The following is a 16,807-nucleotide window of genomic DNA, read 5'->3' on the forward strand; positions in this document are numbered from 1 at the left end:
TTTTCTAGTTTTTTCCCTCCTTGGAGTTTCCTTCTGTATCCATTTTGTCCACCCCATGCATGCGTGCTTTGCGTCCTGTGTTTGTCAGCTATGTCCTGATCCTTCACTGTACTAGCTCTTCCATGAGACTCAACTATGTATCCAAATTTTTTTTTTTTAAAAACCTCCTTACTGACATCACAAAACCTCCTTATAACCAAAATGATGTCCATGCAATACAATTATTTCCTGAAGGTGAACAGCCTGTCATAACGGGTTGCTCAATCTCGTGAATATCATTTATGAAAGACAACATATTGTCCTGGGTCTGTGATTGCTGTCCAGCTTGTGCGCTAGTGTGCAGACATGTATCGTAACAATACACTTGCGCTCTATTTCTGTTGAATGACTCTTCAACCTTTCTTCAGAATTGTTCCACTGTTCACAGTATATTGGTCTTACCAAAACTAAATATTCCAGATGGAATCATGCCCAGACCTGTTTGTCTGACTGTGCCTTCATGTATGCATCCTCCTAGTTCACCTTGGGGGTTTGCACCCTGACTCTGTGGTTGAAACCAGTACTTTGGCCAGCGTTGCACCTCCAGACCCCACCTATGAACCTGCACTGCCCTCTGAAACTGCTTTGTCTGGTTTGCAGCTTGAAGCTGTTATCTACGCCTGCCAGGTAGACTTTGCATACTACTAAAAGAGATCTATCAATAGCCAAACTTAAATGGCATTTGTCACAAAATAGGTGACTTCTGAGTGTTGATTTCTACCACTTTGCCAATTATTTTCCCCGTTAGAGTAATGATCGAAAGCATTGCATTAAATCGATATTCATAAAACTTGTATGGATTTCCAATGTGATGGTGGGTTTTCCATTTTTCCACAAACATGCCCAACGAGGTTCTCCTAGAATGTTGTAGCACAAGGAATTCAGCTCTTCATATGGAATCCTCTGAAAGAGAAAGTGAACTATTACCTCTCAGTGAAGACAAACTTTTGGACAAGACGATGGCAATCAACTGTTGTTGACATGTCAGAAAGTTTTGCTAACAATCAGCTGTAGTAATTCCAGCTTGTACTTTGCCTGTGGGAGAGAAGCCAACCAGAGGTCAGGAGATTCTGGAACTAAAACCATCATTTATGAGAACTGGCCCCAGACTTGTGGCTTCATCGTCCTATTGGACAGGGCGAGGCTTATACCTGTTTTAGGGGTTGTTTATACAATTAGTGCCCCCAGTTTTTAATGGTACCTCGGAGTTTCGTACACTGCTAGGAGTACTAAACCACCATTTTGGTTTGTTTTTTTTTTCTTCCTTTTTTTTTGTTCCTGCGAATTTCCAAGCTGTATCTTGTCTGATCAGAACTTTTCTCTTTTTTTTTTTTGATGAGAATAAAATTGCCCTCACTGGACTGCCTGGAGCAAGGTGCACTTAAGATTAATTTACATCATATCACTCCCAGCTGAAGGTGGCTTACACCCCTTGGAGTACTAAACCACCGTTTAGGGTTTTCTGCCAATATCCGAGCTGCATCTCAGAGCCGGCTGGGACTTTCAGAATGAAATTTTGCATCAATAACGGGAATCGAAAGTATGTGCGGTTAACGTCGTTTTTTTTTTTTTTTTGTGCCCTGACCTAATTTTTAGCTCGCCTCGAACGTAGTTCCGGGGAGCTTGTGGGACGTCGCATCGTCCGTCTATCCGTCCACAAATACTTTCAAGAACTACTCTGAAACTACACATACCATTTTGTCTAAACTGTACCACAACATTCATCATGGCATATGTACCAAAGTTTGTTCATGGCATTAAAAAAAAACAATCGGGCCAAAAGGGGGGCTACAGGGGTTGCCCCCCAAAATATGTATTTGCTTTCTTCTCCGAAACTCCGCACACAATTCTGATGAAACTTGACTCCAACCTTCATCACCCGTGATGTACCAAAAATTGTTTATGGCATTAAAAAAAATTGGGGTCTAAGTGGGTCTACAGGAGGTTTGCCCCTCCAAAAGAGGGATTTGGTTTCTTCTCAGAAACTACACAATTCCGATTAAACTTAATCAAAACCTTCGTCACCCGTGATGTACCAAAGTTTGTTCATGACATTAGAAAAATTTGGGTCGAAGGGGATATAAGAGGGGTTGCCCCCCAAAATATGTATTTGCTTTTTTTTTCTCTGAAACTACACACCCACAATTCCGATGAAACTTAACCACATAACACCCGTGATGTACTAAAGATTGTTCACGCCATTAAAAAAAATATCTGGGTCTAAAGGTGTCTATGGGGCTTCTGAACCCCCCCCCCCCCATGAGAGGTATTTGCTTTCTTCTCGGAAACCAAACACAATTTAAATGAAAATTGACCGTAACCTTTATCACCCGTGATGTACCGAGATTTGTTTGTGGCATTTAAAAATACTAATCCAAAGGTATTTACTTACTTCTCCGTTATATATTTTGTGGGCCATCCATTCCTACTAGTGGTTCCCTCGTTATCTTATCCAGCCACTACCAGGTGAGCGCCCAGAGGTATTGCCCCCCTTTAAAAAAATAATCACAGTCATGACCCAATTATAGACATTTTAACTCTTTTTTTTTTTTTAACTAAAACTCAACCAAGGTTTGCTCGATCATAACGAAATGGCCCTCTCTCGATATCCAAGAGCAAGCCGCATTTACACGTTATTTACACCATACTCCTTGGTCAGTGGCGGGCTTAAAAAAATTAGTTTTTTTTGTCATTGCTCAATTTTGCCAATGTGGAATCTTAAAAACCACTTTGCCTTCCCAACACGTTCTTGTATCATAATTGTGGACATGCACTGAAGTTGTGCACCTGAAATTTGATTAGTGTCCTTGACCCCATTTTTAGCAGCGTCTCGCGTAGCAAACGCTGCTCTAAGAGAGCTCCGCGTTGTTCTTGTTGTTGTTGTTCTTCTGGTGAAGACAATACTTTAAGGACTCGGCTCTTTTATATACAGGATCCGGATCTCCTTAAATACTAAACACCTGTACACATCCTCACATAGACGGTGCCTTTTGAGAGCGTCTATCATGAACTTTTAAATATATTCGGACATTTGCTTTAAAGTTTCGAAAAGTTCACGTTACTATTTAAAGATTATTCCATTTAATGTGTTGTAATTTCGTAAATACACTATTTTCTCGTCACGAACAGTTGCCTCCATGACGGGTCTCGCTATTGGCTCCATCAAGGCACGGGACAAAATATCGGAAGTTGTTGTTGCCTTTAGGACGCGGCTCTTGGACACATTTGTCCTTGTTTTTTTTTTGGATTGTGACCTAATTAAGAAAAAACACCTTTCTTGATCATAACTTGAATAATTTTCCTTCGATTTTCATGATGTTTAGTTTTATGGATATAATGTGGATGGAGACACATTTTTCTTAATTTACACTCGATCCCTAAATGTTGAAGGTCAAGGTCATATGGTGGTGTAAAAAAAATAAAAAAGAGCCATCATTGGATCGCGGGCGCTGGGGGGAGGCTTCTGTTTAACGATCGCTTTGTGATGACAGATATTGAGTTTATCGTTGCTCATTTCACTTCGACTTTGATTTATCGATGAAGAATTAGAAAATTAACTTGTGCATTTATGGAGTTTTATTCTCGCCCTTTATAAATAAATAAAAATACAAGCCAGCATTAGCACGGTAGGAGTTATTTGAATTGGAGTTAACTTGAAGGAAATAAACACAGAAAGTTTTCAAAAAGAAAACTTTACATGATTATTTACGGCAAATGATATTATCTAAATGCCTCATTATTATTGTGAGAACTAGGCAAGCAACATGATTGGAATACCTCCCATTACCTATGATGGACATAAGGAGCCACCGAATGTGAGAACGAATCACAAGATCGATGTCACTATCACAAAAAGAGCCAAAGAGTGGTGGCTGCTTCTGAAATCAGTTGATGTAGCAAAAAATTAAATGTGGATTAGAGCTGTCTCTCTTCTTCGTTTTCTTTCTTTTGCAGCACATCTCAAGTAGGGTCATTTTCTGGGGGCACAGCTGTGCCACTGATGCCGTGCCCCTTGTAGGTTAGAGCAGGAATTTGGAATTTGGCCATGGTGACGGCAATATCTCGCCTTCTATTCGCAAAGGACACCATGCGATATTTAACGTCCACCAAAGAATGCTGGCACATGGGATATTATGAAGGTGTTTCACATTTAAGGCTTTAACATCCATCCGAAGGACCGATGCCTCACCTTCCTCCAAAACGCCAGGATGAAAGTTTATGGCTGGGTCATTATTTGAACCCAGGCTAGACACCTCAGAGGCGAGTGTGCATACCTCTAGGTTAGTTATCATGTCAGCCCAAATTATGGCTTTGTTACTTATGCTGTGATGCTGAATTCCATATCACAATTCAACATTACATCATCTTTTCCTCCCCAAGCGACACGAGGTTATTCTTCCTGGTGGGGAGCGTGGCGGGTTCCTCATCGGGGATGGTGCAGGTGTTGGGAAAGGCCGAACCGCCGCTGCTATTATCTTCGAGAACTTTTTGCTTGGTCGGCGTAAGGCTCTGTGGTACGGAATTATTGTTCCCTTACCCTCCCATTATTTCCGTCCTTCACCCCTTTACCTTGCGGCACCTCTTTTTATTTGCTTCTCTGCACATCAGTGAAAAATAGAAATAAAAATTGAATACATTTCTCAACGGTGGACATGTTCTTGACGTGCTCACTGATGAGGCTAGCCACGTCTATCCGAAGTGGCTTCTGTGATTATGACTGCTTTCGCAACTTCCAGACTGACATTTGAAACCCCATCCTTCTTTCAGGCTTAGCGTGTCCAACGATCTGCTCTATGATGCTGAGAGGGATCTGAGAGATGTGGGGGCAGGACATATTCCCATCTTCAGCCTCAGCAAGGTTGGACAAATTGATTCTGAAACAATATTGTTATTCACAATTAAATGTTTATGCTGAGAGTTATTAGTTTAAAAATATTAGAATTACACTGCTCTTGTATATACGTGGGGCCTTCAAAAAGTTATATGAATGAGGTCCAGGAAATGCCATTTTATAACCTCCGCAATTGAAGGTGGGTGGAGGTTGTGTTTTCATACCTGTTTGTCTGTGAGAAGAATAACTCAAAAAGTTATGGACAGATTCGGACAAAACTTGGTGGACAAGTTGGGTGTGTGACAAGGACAAATTGATTAGATTTTGGTGAAGATCCAAATACTATAATTTTTAAAGTGATTTTTCACAAATAGGGCCAAAAACAATCCATCCATCCATCCATCCATCGGGACCATACTCTGTGCAGAGCGTTGGTGCTGCCTCAGCAGTCTCCTTGGCTATTGGGCACAATCCTGGACGGGTCGCCACTCCGACACAGGATACCAGCAAGCTGGCACTCATTTTGCCGACCTCGGAAGGATGACGGGCAGAGTCAACCCCACCTGGTATTAATTCAACAGCCGAGTGGGATTTGAACTCGGGATCCTCGGATCCTAAGCCCACCACTCTAACCATTAAGCCAACACCGGGCATCCAAAAACGATACATTTTATTTTCTGATCTCCAAGTAGAAATATTTGATTCTTGCATTTTCTTATTCCAATGATATACGACTCACAAATGGAGCTACGACTTTTAAACTGTGAAATATGCTATCGATTTGGACACCTGAACAAGAGGGTAGAGGGAAAATTTGAAGAATAAAGGACATTGGGAAGAATAAGAGCAAGGGGAGGAGGACACAGGAGGTGAACAAGAATGTTTGTCATTGTCTGAACAAGGTACCTTCTGACTGCACAGTTCAGGGAGAGACGTCATGCAGGTCAGCCAAGGGTTACAGCCCCTTGGGAGGAAGCTTACGTTGCCGCTCATGCCGGAAGGAACGGCATGTTGTTTCCCAGCCAAAGAGCGATCAACCATCGAATTTCGACCCAGACAGAACATGCTTAAAGGAAGTGGAACACGTCCAGAAGACCATTGGTCTGCACCCCTCTAACACAGTGCCATCGATGACAGCACATGCAATTTTCAACATGGAGAGTTAAGGATTGGTGCCATATTAATTCAAGCGATGCATCTAGATTCTGCCGATGCTTCAGTGATTTGTGTTCAAGAGTCTGGAGACGAGGTGGGGAACAATATGCTAATTGTATTATAAGGCGGCATGATTGGTTTGGCGGGGACAGCATGATAGCATGGTGTGGGCTGATATTACCGTTGGCCAAAGAACTGATTTTGTCATCATTCTGAGGAATGCTTTGACTGCTGTTGGACTATAGGGATGAGATTATTACCCCCATCGTCACACCTCTGTCCTAACAGTAACCTCACAACTTCATGTTTGTGCATGACAACACCCATGCATTCCATCCTTGTCATCAACGCTGTACTTCAGGACCACTACATCACTCGCATGAACTTGCCTTCCTGATCTCCGCACTTAAATGCAGTCAAACGTTCTTGGGGCGTCCATACGAGGCATGGTAGTGGTCGCCAAGTCCACCCACAGTATTTTGATCAACTGGATGTGGAAAGGATGGTGCAACATCACACAGCCAAAGCTGGATCATTTGATTTCATCACTGAAAAGCTTGGATTGGGTTCAATGGTGGTCACACGTGTTGTTGAAACAATTCTTGCCAATGTAGCTCATTTCTCGACTGATGCCGTTTCCAGTTTGCATGCTTTTATTCAGGCCTCGATGTTGTTTTCACGTCACAGCCTAACTTTGGCTTCTGTCGTCGTACTATATTGTCGTTTACGGAGTGTACAGGTTGATGTGCTTGAACCAGAATATGAACACGTTCTCGATGAACGTTTGAGGGTTTTTTCCATGACTAGCCTCGAGCAATACAAACCTCAACTTTTGTTGCTTATTTTTATTTTATGGAGTGTAAATCCTCTTAAATTAAAAAAAATATAAAACGTTGATTGTTTTTTTTTGGGGGGGGGGGCGGGATTTTTTGGAGCTATTGAAGGTTTTTCATTCATACAGTTCTTTGAACGCCCCTCGTATTTTACTTCTTTTCTTATCCTTGGTTTTCTGTTGTATTTTTTTATGTTTATCGTGTGTGTGTGTGTGTGTGTGTGTGTGTGTGTGTGTGTGTGTGTGTGTGTGTGTGTGTGTGTGTGTGTGTGTGTGTGTGTGTGTGTGTGCACGTTTCATTTGTGGAATAGTTTTGCTGTGTCATGTGTCTTGTCTCGTTTGCCAACAAACTATCTAACCAAGATTTCCCATGCTTTATCTGCATCAAATCCCCATAGTTTCGCTACACGGAGAGACCCCAAGCAGAAGGTGTGCTCTTCCTCACATACGCAGCACTGATTGGAGAGAGTCAACAAGGGACAGCATTGGTACTTGGGAGTACCCAAGCCATCAGTCCTCGTACACGCTTGGAACAGCTGCTGCAATGGTGTGGCCAAGACTTTGATGGTGTCGTATCCTTCTGTAGACTTTAGGTCTCAAACCCATACATGCCTGACCAATTGGCTGATTTCTATTTTTTATTTGGGGGGGGGGGGCTCCACATATGCTGATATTTTGAGTTCATTGATTATTTTATTCATCTTGTTTGCTGATTGTTAATTTATCTCACTGACACCACAAGTGCAGTATTTCATATGCGAATGTTTTCTCGTACGCTGTGTGTACATCATCACTCTCTCAGTAAACCACAATGATTGCACATAACAGGTATTTCTGTTGCAGAGACTGGAGCGACACTCAGGATTCACACATGGTGGTACCACAGCAGTTTGTAGTTAAAGACAGTTTGATTACGTTGAGTAGCAGCATCAACACATGGGTATCTTGTACCGATTTGTGTTTCTTGCTGAGAGAGTGTGCTACAACTAATGTCAACCTCCCTCAAAAAAAGACTTGCCTCAAAACTGAATTGGAGATGACAATATTCACTGTTGTGATTGCCTTGACTGTCTCTCACAAGCTTGTGTTGGATGAATGCCATAAAGCCAAGAACCTGAGGCCTAATGGCTCGGCACGGCCCAGCAAGACGGGCTGTGCAGTGCTCAAGTTGCAAGAAAAACTGCCCCGTGCCCGCGTACTCTATGCCAGTGCCACTGGTGAGTTGTGCTGTTCTCGCGAAAAACCTGCCCTTATGCAAGGGATAAAATTCCCCAGAACTACGGGCAGGTTAATTTCCCCACGATTGGTGTATTTTCTGATGACTTCTAATACCCACTTCCATTGGAAGCTGAGAATATACCATACATATTGGCATCAAGAGAATGGGCATCCTCCCCTTACCCTAAACCCCTGGGACTATGAAGTTTATCTTACACACCCCTCTCCCCCCACCCCCGAGTAGCGTACAACCACCACTTTTCGACTCATTCCATCCAGCGGTTCTGGAATACATACAAGTCAAACAGACACTTCTCAAGTTATTATAGTATGATTTTGCTTTGAGATGCCCTCTCTGTACTCCCCTCTCCCCATATAACCTGTGTTGTCTTTCAGAATCATAAATAGCTTCAACAAAAATTTTCATTTGGCAAAAACTTGCTTACAATATCCGAAATATAAATTGTTTCATGTCCTGTGTTCTCTTATAACGAGTCTGCATGTTGAAGAATGAATCCTAAGATCGACTTTGAGTCCGTGTTTGTTTGGAGCAAGTGATACCGTCGAGTTTGTCTCTTCCTCCGTTCCACTCTGAATTCAAATTTCATTGCATAATTGTGCCTCGGTCGCTTTTAAAACCAGAAAGCATCCCGAGATGCAAAGCCCGTCCGCGTACGCTTTGTACTCCAACTAAACATGACCAAAACAACAACTCCTCCTCTTCTTCTTCTTTCGGCTGCTCCCGTTAGGGGTCGCCACAGCGGATCATCCGTATGATCCGCATAGAGATTTGGCACATGTTTTACGCCGGATGCCCTTCCTGACACAACCCTGGTCGCCTCTTACGACACAGGGATATGGTACACCTATTTTAACCGGGGTATACACCGGCCCAGTATACCGGTACTCATTTCGCCGACCTCGGAAGGATGACAGGCTGAGTCAACCCCCTGGTGTATTAATTCAGTGGCCCAACGGGGCTTGAACTCAGGACCTTTTGGATCCCAAGCCGCTGCCCTAACCACTGCGCCAACACCAGGATGTGACCAAAACAACAACTAAAATACAATAAAAATGTAAAATTTATTAATATTCTCAGAATAAAGTTTTGTCAAATTTGAATACAAAAGGGCAAATTCTAAAAACATTATGGCCTGGACAGACAGACAGAAACAAACAAGCGGTCATTGGCCAGCACTTGCAAAATCAGTCGCTGCGACCTTGGCCTTTGGACCTCAAAAAACAATACGGGCTTCGAGCTTTTGATTGGTGAACCGATTCGGTGACCCAATATGCAAATTCTCTTCCAATTTAAAGTCGATCGGATGAAAATTGACATGTGTCCTCGACCTTCAACCTTTGAACTTCGAAAATAATTGGCTTAGTTGACCCAAAACGCAAACCCTGTTGAAAATTCAATTAATTTGGATCAAAAGTGACGATTCTATGTGACCTTGGACCTCAAAAAGACTCGGCTTCTAGCTTTGGATTGGTTGAACCATTTCATTGACCAAATATGCAAATATATTCTGTTCAAATTATCAATCGGATTAAAATTGATGATTTTGTGACCTTTGATCTTTTCATCTCAACCAATAGGCTCGAGTGACTCAATATGCAAACCGTGTTCAAATTTCAAGTAAATCGGATGGCAATTGATGATTTTATTTGACCTTTAGACCTCCTTTCGACTTTCATCCCTGCAACTACAGACCAATCAGCCTTCTCCCAATCATCAGCAAGGTTGTGGAATCCATCATCACTTCAGACATTAAATCCTTCCTCTTCTCCAATGGCTTGATTTCCAATCATCAATTTGGATTCAGACCATGTCACTCCACCCTGGATATGCTGATTCTGCTCTCCCAACAGTGGATGGAGATCCTCAATGCCAGAAATGAAACCAGAGCCATATCCCGAGACATATCGCATGCCTTCAATATGGTCTGGCACCCTGCCCTGCTCACCAAACTCTCTACCTATGGTATCCAAGGCCATCTCCACTCATGGCTCGCAGATTTCCTCTCCTGGAGCAGCCAACGTGTGGCCCTAAATGGAGTTCTCTCATCCCCTCTTCCTGTCCAGGCTGGAGTTCCTCAAGGTAGTGTTCTGGGCCCTGTCCTTTTTCTGGTTTTCATCAATGATCCCTCCGGCACTCTGGAAATTCCTCTTTTTCTCTTTGCTGACGACTCCACCCTCTGCCGTACCATCTGTCATCCCTCAGACCAGCAAGCAGCAGCTTCTTCGCTCACTGCAGATCTGGGTAAAATCACAAACTGGTCCAACACGTGGAACATGTCTTTCAATCTGGACAAATCTCACACTCTCACTATGTCTCTCCAAAAGGACCATCTGGAACCCCCCCCCCCCCCCGCACCCCGCACCCCAATCTACTTTCTCAACAATCCTCTTGAAGTTCTTTCATTCAAGCTTCTAGGTCTCACTATTTACCATGATCTTTCCTGTGAAAGCCACATTTCCAACCTTTCAACCAAAGCCAGTTGCTGACTGGGAATCCTCCGTCATGCAAAGTCCTTCCTTGGCACACCTGAGCTCCTCACCCCCTTATAAAGATTTTGTCTGCAGCCTGATGGAGTACTGCTCTCGCCTCTGGGCTGGTGCTCCTGCCTTTCACCTTTCTCGGCTTCACACTGTGGAAACCAAGGCATTTCGGATTTTTGGTGTCTCTCGCGGTGAGGCTGAGTCTTTGGGTCTCTCACTCTCTCACCACAGGCAGGTCCGTGGTCTTTCTGTCCTCTACCGACTCCTCTGCGGCCTCACCCCCCCCCCCCAGCTCTATCTGCAATATGTCTCCCACCCCCATATTTCCGCAGGATGCTCAAGATCCGCCAGCAATCCCCTTCTGGTAAAACTACCAAAATCAAGAATCACTGCTCACATTCACTGTTTCATTCCTATTTTTCCCCGCTTTTGGAACAAACTCCCGCAGTCTCTTCAATCCCATTCTTCCCTCCAGGTCTTCAAAACAGCTGTTCACCACCACCTCTTATCGTCCCCCATCCAAAACCATAATCTTTTATACCCCCGCTAATCCACCCCAAACCCACTTCCTTCAAATTCCCTGCTTTCCTTCCTGAAAGTCCCTGTGATGTCCATCTTGTTTACTCCATGTACCCCACACCATCCAGCTACTTATATACAGCGCCTTCAGAAAGTATTCACACCCCTTGATTTTTGTCACATTTTGTTGCGTTACAGCCTGAATTTAAAATGGATTAAATTTAATTTTTTTTTGTCACCGATTGACACAAAATATCCCATAATGACAAAGTGAAAACGTATTTTTCGAAATTTTTACAAATTGATTTAAAATGAAAATCTGAAATGTCGTGCGTCAATAAGTATTCAACCCCCTGAGTCAATACTTTGTTTGAAGCGCCTTTGACAGCGATTGCAGCTTCGAGTCTTCTTGGGTATGTCTGGATCAGCTTTGCACATCTGAATTTGTGGATTTTCTCAAGCTTTGTCGAGTTGGATGGGGAGCGTCGGTGAACATCAATCCTCAAGTCTTTCTCCACATTCTCAATGGTATTCAAGTCTGGGCCTTGGCTGGGCCACTCAAGGACTTTCACATTATTGTTCTGAATCCATTCCAGTGTTGCTTTGGCTGTATACTTGAAGTCATTGTCCTGTTGGAACGTAAATCTTCACCGCAGTCTGAGGTCTTTTGCACTCTGAAGCAGGTTCTCTTCAAGGATTTGCCTGTATTTGGCTTCATTCATTGTTCCCTCTATCCTTACAAGTCTACCAGTCGATGCTGTTGAAAAGCATCCCCACAGCATGATGCTGTTACCACCATGCTTCACGGTAGGGATGGTGTTAGATGGGTGATGAGCTGTGCTCGGTTTCAGCCAGACGTAGAGCTTTGCATTCAGGCCAAATAGTTCAATTTTCGTCTCATCAGACCACAGAATATTTTGCCTCATGCTCTCAACCTTTCACGTGCCTTTCTGCAAACTCCAGGAATGATGTCATGTGCCTTTTTCTCAGGAGTGGCTTCCGTCTGGCCACTCTCCGATAAAGCCTAGATTTGTAAAGTGCTGCAGTGACTGTTGGCCTTCTGGCAGGTTCTCCCATCTCAGCCAATAAATTCTGTAGTTCTGTTAGAGTGGTCATTGGGTTCTTGGTCACTACCCTGACCAAGGTCCTTCTTGCCCGATTGCTCAGTTTGGCCAGCTCTCGGAAGAGTTCGGGTTGTTCCATACTCTTTCAATTTCCTAATGATGGAGCTCACTGTGCTCTTGGGAACTTTCAACACTCTAGAAATTGTTTTATGCCCTTCCTCATATCGTTGCCTCCTCACAGTTTTATCTCGGAGTTCGATGGACAGTTCCTTGGACTGCACGGTAGAGTTTTTGTTCTCACATGCACCGTCAACTGTGGGACCTTGTATAGAAAGGTGTGTTTCTTTCTAAATCATGTCCAGTCAATGGAATTGCCCACAGGTAGACTCCAGTCAAGTTGTAGAGACATCTCGAGGATGATGAAAGGGAATTTGATGCGCTTGAGCTCAATTTTGAGTGTCGCAGCAAAGGGGTTGAATACTTATTGATTCAAGACATTTTGGATATTCATTTTTAATTAATTTGTCGAAGTTTCTGAAAATAAGTGTTCCACTTTCACATTATGGGGTATGATGTGTAGATCATTAAAAAAAATAAAATTAAAATTTAATCCATTGTACATTCAGGCTGTAACACAACAAAATTTGAAAAAGTCAAGGGGTGCGAATACTTTCTGAAGGTACTGTATCTAACGTACTCTCCTCTTTATTTTTGTGACACGAATCGTCAGTCCAAGATGATGTTTTTCTTCTTCTTGTTGTTTTGAAGAAATGGCTTAGACTAGCACGTATTGAGCCAGGAAGTATCGTTTCACCACATTTCCTGCCCAATCTGTACGAGTTAGCAATTGGTTGGAATGCATTTTGCATCATTCTTGGAGGTTTTGCCTCATTGTGAGCACTATGTTTGACTACCAACTTTTCCTTTTGTGCTCTGTCTGTTGTTACCTGATTAGAATTATATCCTGGGGAGGGTCAGGGGACTGAGAGAGCAGAAAGAGCGATGTTGGAGACTCGACGGTAGAAAACATAGACCACCGACCTGCCTGTGGCGTCAGAGCAACATACCTTGTGCTTCGGCTTCACAATGGGAGATTCGAATAATTTTGAGAGCTTTCGATTCCACATAATCCAGGAGACACTGATGTGATACTGGGGTGCCAGCCTACAGCAGAGAGCAGTACTCCTTTGAGTACTGCCTTGTCGACAAAGGCCTGTAGAGTGAAAGTAGCTCTGATTTTCAAAGTAAAGACAGGTCGGTGAAGGTTTCCTAGAATGCAGCTGGTTCTAATGGCCAACTTTGCTATGTGGTTAGCCCAGGAAATATTGTGGCTGATGGTGAGGTTCAAAAAGTCAAGAGACAGAACTTCTTCCAGTGGATGACCAAGGAAATAGATAAGGGGGTTCATTTGACAATCATTTCAAAGTGATGGGGGAGACTGTGGGATTTTCCAGGATTGAAGGACATGTTCCATTTAGCAGACCAGAGTCTAATCATTTCCATATCAGCAGAAAGAGACACACAACTGCTGTCTGCCTAGCATACTGTATAACATAATGTAAAATCGTCTGCAAAAAGGAAGAGAGAGTTTCCAGTGCATCGGAGGATGTAGAGGAACATTAATATAGAGGAACAAGACTGGACACAATACACTGCCTTGGAGAACTCCAGCCTCCACTAGGAGAGGGGAAGAGAGGGTTCCATTGATGGCAACACGTTTGCTTCGTGAGTAGAGAAAGTCAGAAATCCAGGAATGACGGCGGCCTTCGACGTCACATGCAGGGAGCTTGGCAAACAAACCAGGATGCCACACTGTGTCGAATACCCGATATGTGTCCAGGGAGATGGGCCTGTTCTCTTCTTTGAGATTGAGGGCCTCCAACAATTGCTGAGAGAGGAGCAGAAGTTATGGCCAGAGTTGAGTGACTAGGACAGAATCCAAAATGATTGTCAGAGATCAGACATGTTTGAAAACAAGAAAAACAAATTGACACTGGAAGCAATGATGGATTTCATGGCTTTGCTTGTAATTGGGAAGCAAGCTCACAGGCCTATGGTTGATGGGGTCTGTTTTTGTTTTCAAACTTCCATGCAGAGGGGAAGAAGCCAAAAGAGGACAGACTGAATAGGGCAGATGGAGGGAGAGCAATAACGACAGAGCAGGAATTTCAAACATTGGCGCTGATGCCGTCACCGAATGCCATGGGTCCATCGCCGAAGCAGGGCCAAACCCAGGCAGAAGCACCGAAGTTATCAGAACACAAGTTGCTGGTTTTAGTTTTGGTCCACACCACATGTCACATGACCATGACCATTGTCCATAACCTGCATCCATCATCCATTGACATTGATGATCATTTAATTTACAGCCCACCACACCGAAAATCTAATACACGAGTAATAATGGATGCTCGTGCAGCTCACTCGTTATTTTGTACTATTCCAAAGTCACTACTGAGTCAGGCTTGTGCAGAATAGATGACCATTACATTTAATGGCTTGTATTTTTTTTTTGCTGCTTCAGGTGCTTCTGAGCCCAAGAACATGGCCTATATGACACGCCTTGGACTTTGGGGACCAGGCCTGGCCTTCGGTAACTTTGATGCTTTCCTGCAGTCGATCGAGAGACGGTGAGACCTTTCTTTCTCGGGAGTCTCTGTGATTGTTTTGGATCTTTTGATGAAAGTCTTCATATTTGCAGAGGTTCATGTGGGCTCTCTTGTTTCCATTAAATCTCCTTGAGGGTGCCGTATTAAGCAGGATTCTTCAAACGTCGCATAAAAGATTGGAGCTTTTATAAGTTGCATTGTACAGAAAAACCTTTCTTGCATAATGCATCAATGTATAATTCTGCTGTAACGTTCCCGAGATTGTCTGCTGGTTTCTTCTTGTTGTTGTTGGTTTTTTTTTTTTTTGTGATTCTTGATCGTAGTTTTCGACAGAATTTCAAGAAGTGCATCGCAACATTAAAACTGACGACGATTATTTATTGAAAAGCAAGAATTTAATAGTTGTGTGTGATTGGCATTGTTTAACCCAACAGGGGTGTGCCTGGAATGGAACTTGTCGCCGTGGAAATGAAGCAGGCTGGAGCCTACCTTGCACGTCAGCTGAGCTTTCGTGGTGCATCCTTTAATGTAGAAGAGGCCATCCTTAAACCTGCTGCCCGTAAGGCCTACAATGAAGCCGCTCGCCTGGTAATAACCTCATCTATCATGGCTCATTCGAAAATGTAAACAACTTTAACCAAACTTAGTCTTGCTTTTCCGCCTGCAGTCGTTATTGGTTCCTAAAATCAATTTCTTCTTCGATTTACCATTCTTGTTCCCCTGCCAACCCCACTTACTCCCCCCCACAGTGGAGAGATGTAGCGGCAATGTTTGAACTTGCTGCAACAGCAGTGGGTGATGCTGTTGCCCCGAACTCTGGGTGGAAGACGAAAACCTTCTCGCGCAAGGCATTGTGGGGGCAGTTCTGGTCCGCGCACCAGCGCTTCTTCCGTTATCTTTGCGTCGCAGCCAAAATTGATCGGGTGGTACTTCTGGCACAGCAGGCCATCATGGAAGGCAAGGTGAGTCGTGCTCACTTGGCTTAGACTCACCTTGATTTTTCAATTTGTGTCGTCATGGCTAATTGAAAATGTAGTCAATTACAAATCTATAACCGGAGGTGTTAACAGATACCTGGTGTTGTTGTTATAATATTAAAATTATGTGATCCTCAAGGATAGTGCAGGGTTAGCACACTCATCCTTGAGCTGTCATGTTATCCCCACAATTTTTGGAAAAAAAAAAACAATGGGGGGGATATTGTAATCTGCTCCATCTGTCTTTGTCTGTCTATCCGTCCGTCATGCTATCTCCTCCTAAAAGGTTGTGCAAAAATTCACCAAACTTGGTAATTATGATCATCACATGGCGAGAACGTGCAAGAACAGTATCGCGGGGTGGGGTCAAAAAGCTTTCGTGGTCTGCGTAATTTAAATCTTTTTAAAAATAAATCGTTGTTCATGCAATCACCATTGGATGACGCATGAAGTATGGTCACAGGCGTCAAAAGAAAAATACAATGTTTCAACTCAAAATTTGATATTGGGTCATTCCTGGTGGAATTTTTTTGGCATATTTCAACTTGGCTTCAGGTGGGGATCTGCAATGACGCGCTATCGACTTTGCTCTCCTTTGGGTTTGATTCTCAGCTCCATTATAAATTGTTTGGGGCTTCACAGGCAGTGTGTTGCATCAAAAAATTGCACTGTACCTCGGACTTTCCTCGAAGCTGTTTAGCCTGGGTTTGAATCCCGACCCAGTTATAAAACTGTCATTCCAGTGTTTCAGATGCAGGTTAATTCATCAATGCGTGTGCCGTCCCTCGGAGGGACATTAAACGGGAGTTCCATCTGCTAGCATTTGTTGGAGAACGTTAAATATATCACAATGTCCTTCGCAAAGAGTAGCTGAGCTATCAAGGGCACCATGGCCAAATTGAAAATTCCTGCCCAAAGCTGCAGAGGGCATTGCATCAGCGGCACAGGTGCACCTTCAGCCAGTGTTGCCACCACACAGCCTTGTGCTGTGCATACAAATGAAGAATCAGTACGATTGTGTGGGGCCAGATGAAAAAAGAAACTTGTTTTTTTTTATTCTT

At 43.4% G+C, this 16,807-nt stretch overlaps 1 protein-coding gene across 1 annotated transcript in view; it reads left to right on the top strand.

The window, feature by feature from the left end:
* The window catches only part of SBNO2 (strawberry notch homolog 2), a 44,861-nt gene that overhangs the window by 9,265 nt on the left and 18,789 nt on the right, over nucleotides 1-16,807 (top strand). The window contains exons 3-10 of the mRNA XM_085887074.1: nucleotides 518-666; nucleotides 4,420-4,553; nucleotides 4,807-4,897; nucleotides 7,256-7,429; nucleotides 7,939-8,074; nucleotides 14,685-14,790; nucleotides 15,204-15,357; nucleotides 15,519-15,731. Coding sequence (XP_085743200.1) covers nucleotides 518-666; nucleotides 4,420-4,553; nucleotides 4,807-4,897; nucleotides 7,256-7,429; nucleotides 7,939-8,074; nucleotides 14,685-14,790; nucleotides 15,204-15,357; nucleotides 15,519-15,731 — 1,157 coding nt within the window. The remainder of the gene's footprint in view (nucleotides 1-517; nucleotides 667-4,419; nucleotides 4,554-4,806; nucleotides 4,898-7,255; nucleotides 7,430-7,938; nucleotides 8,075-14,684; nucleotides 14,791-15,203; nucleotides 15,358-15,518; nucleotides 15,732-16,807) is intronic.

This window comes from Eptatretus burgeri, chromosome 6 (genome assembly GCF_056783735.1).
Source record: "Eptatretus burgeri isolate ZD-2024b chromosome 6, Ebu_testis_v1, whole genome shotgun sequence".
NCBI classification, from domain to species: domain Eukaryota; kingdom Metazoa; phylum Chordata; class Myxini; order Myxiniformes; family Myxinidae; genus Eptatretus; species Eptatretus burgeri.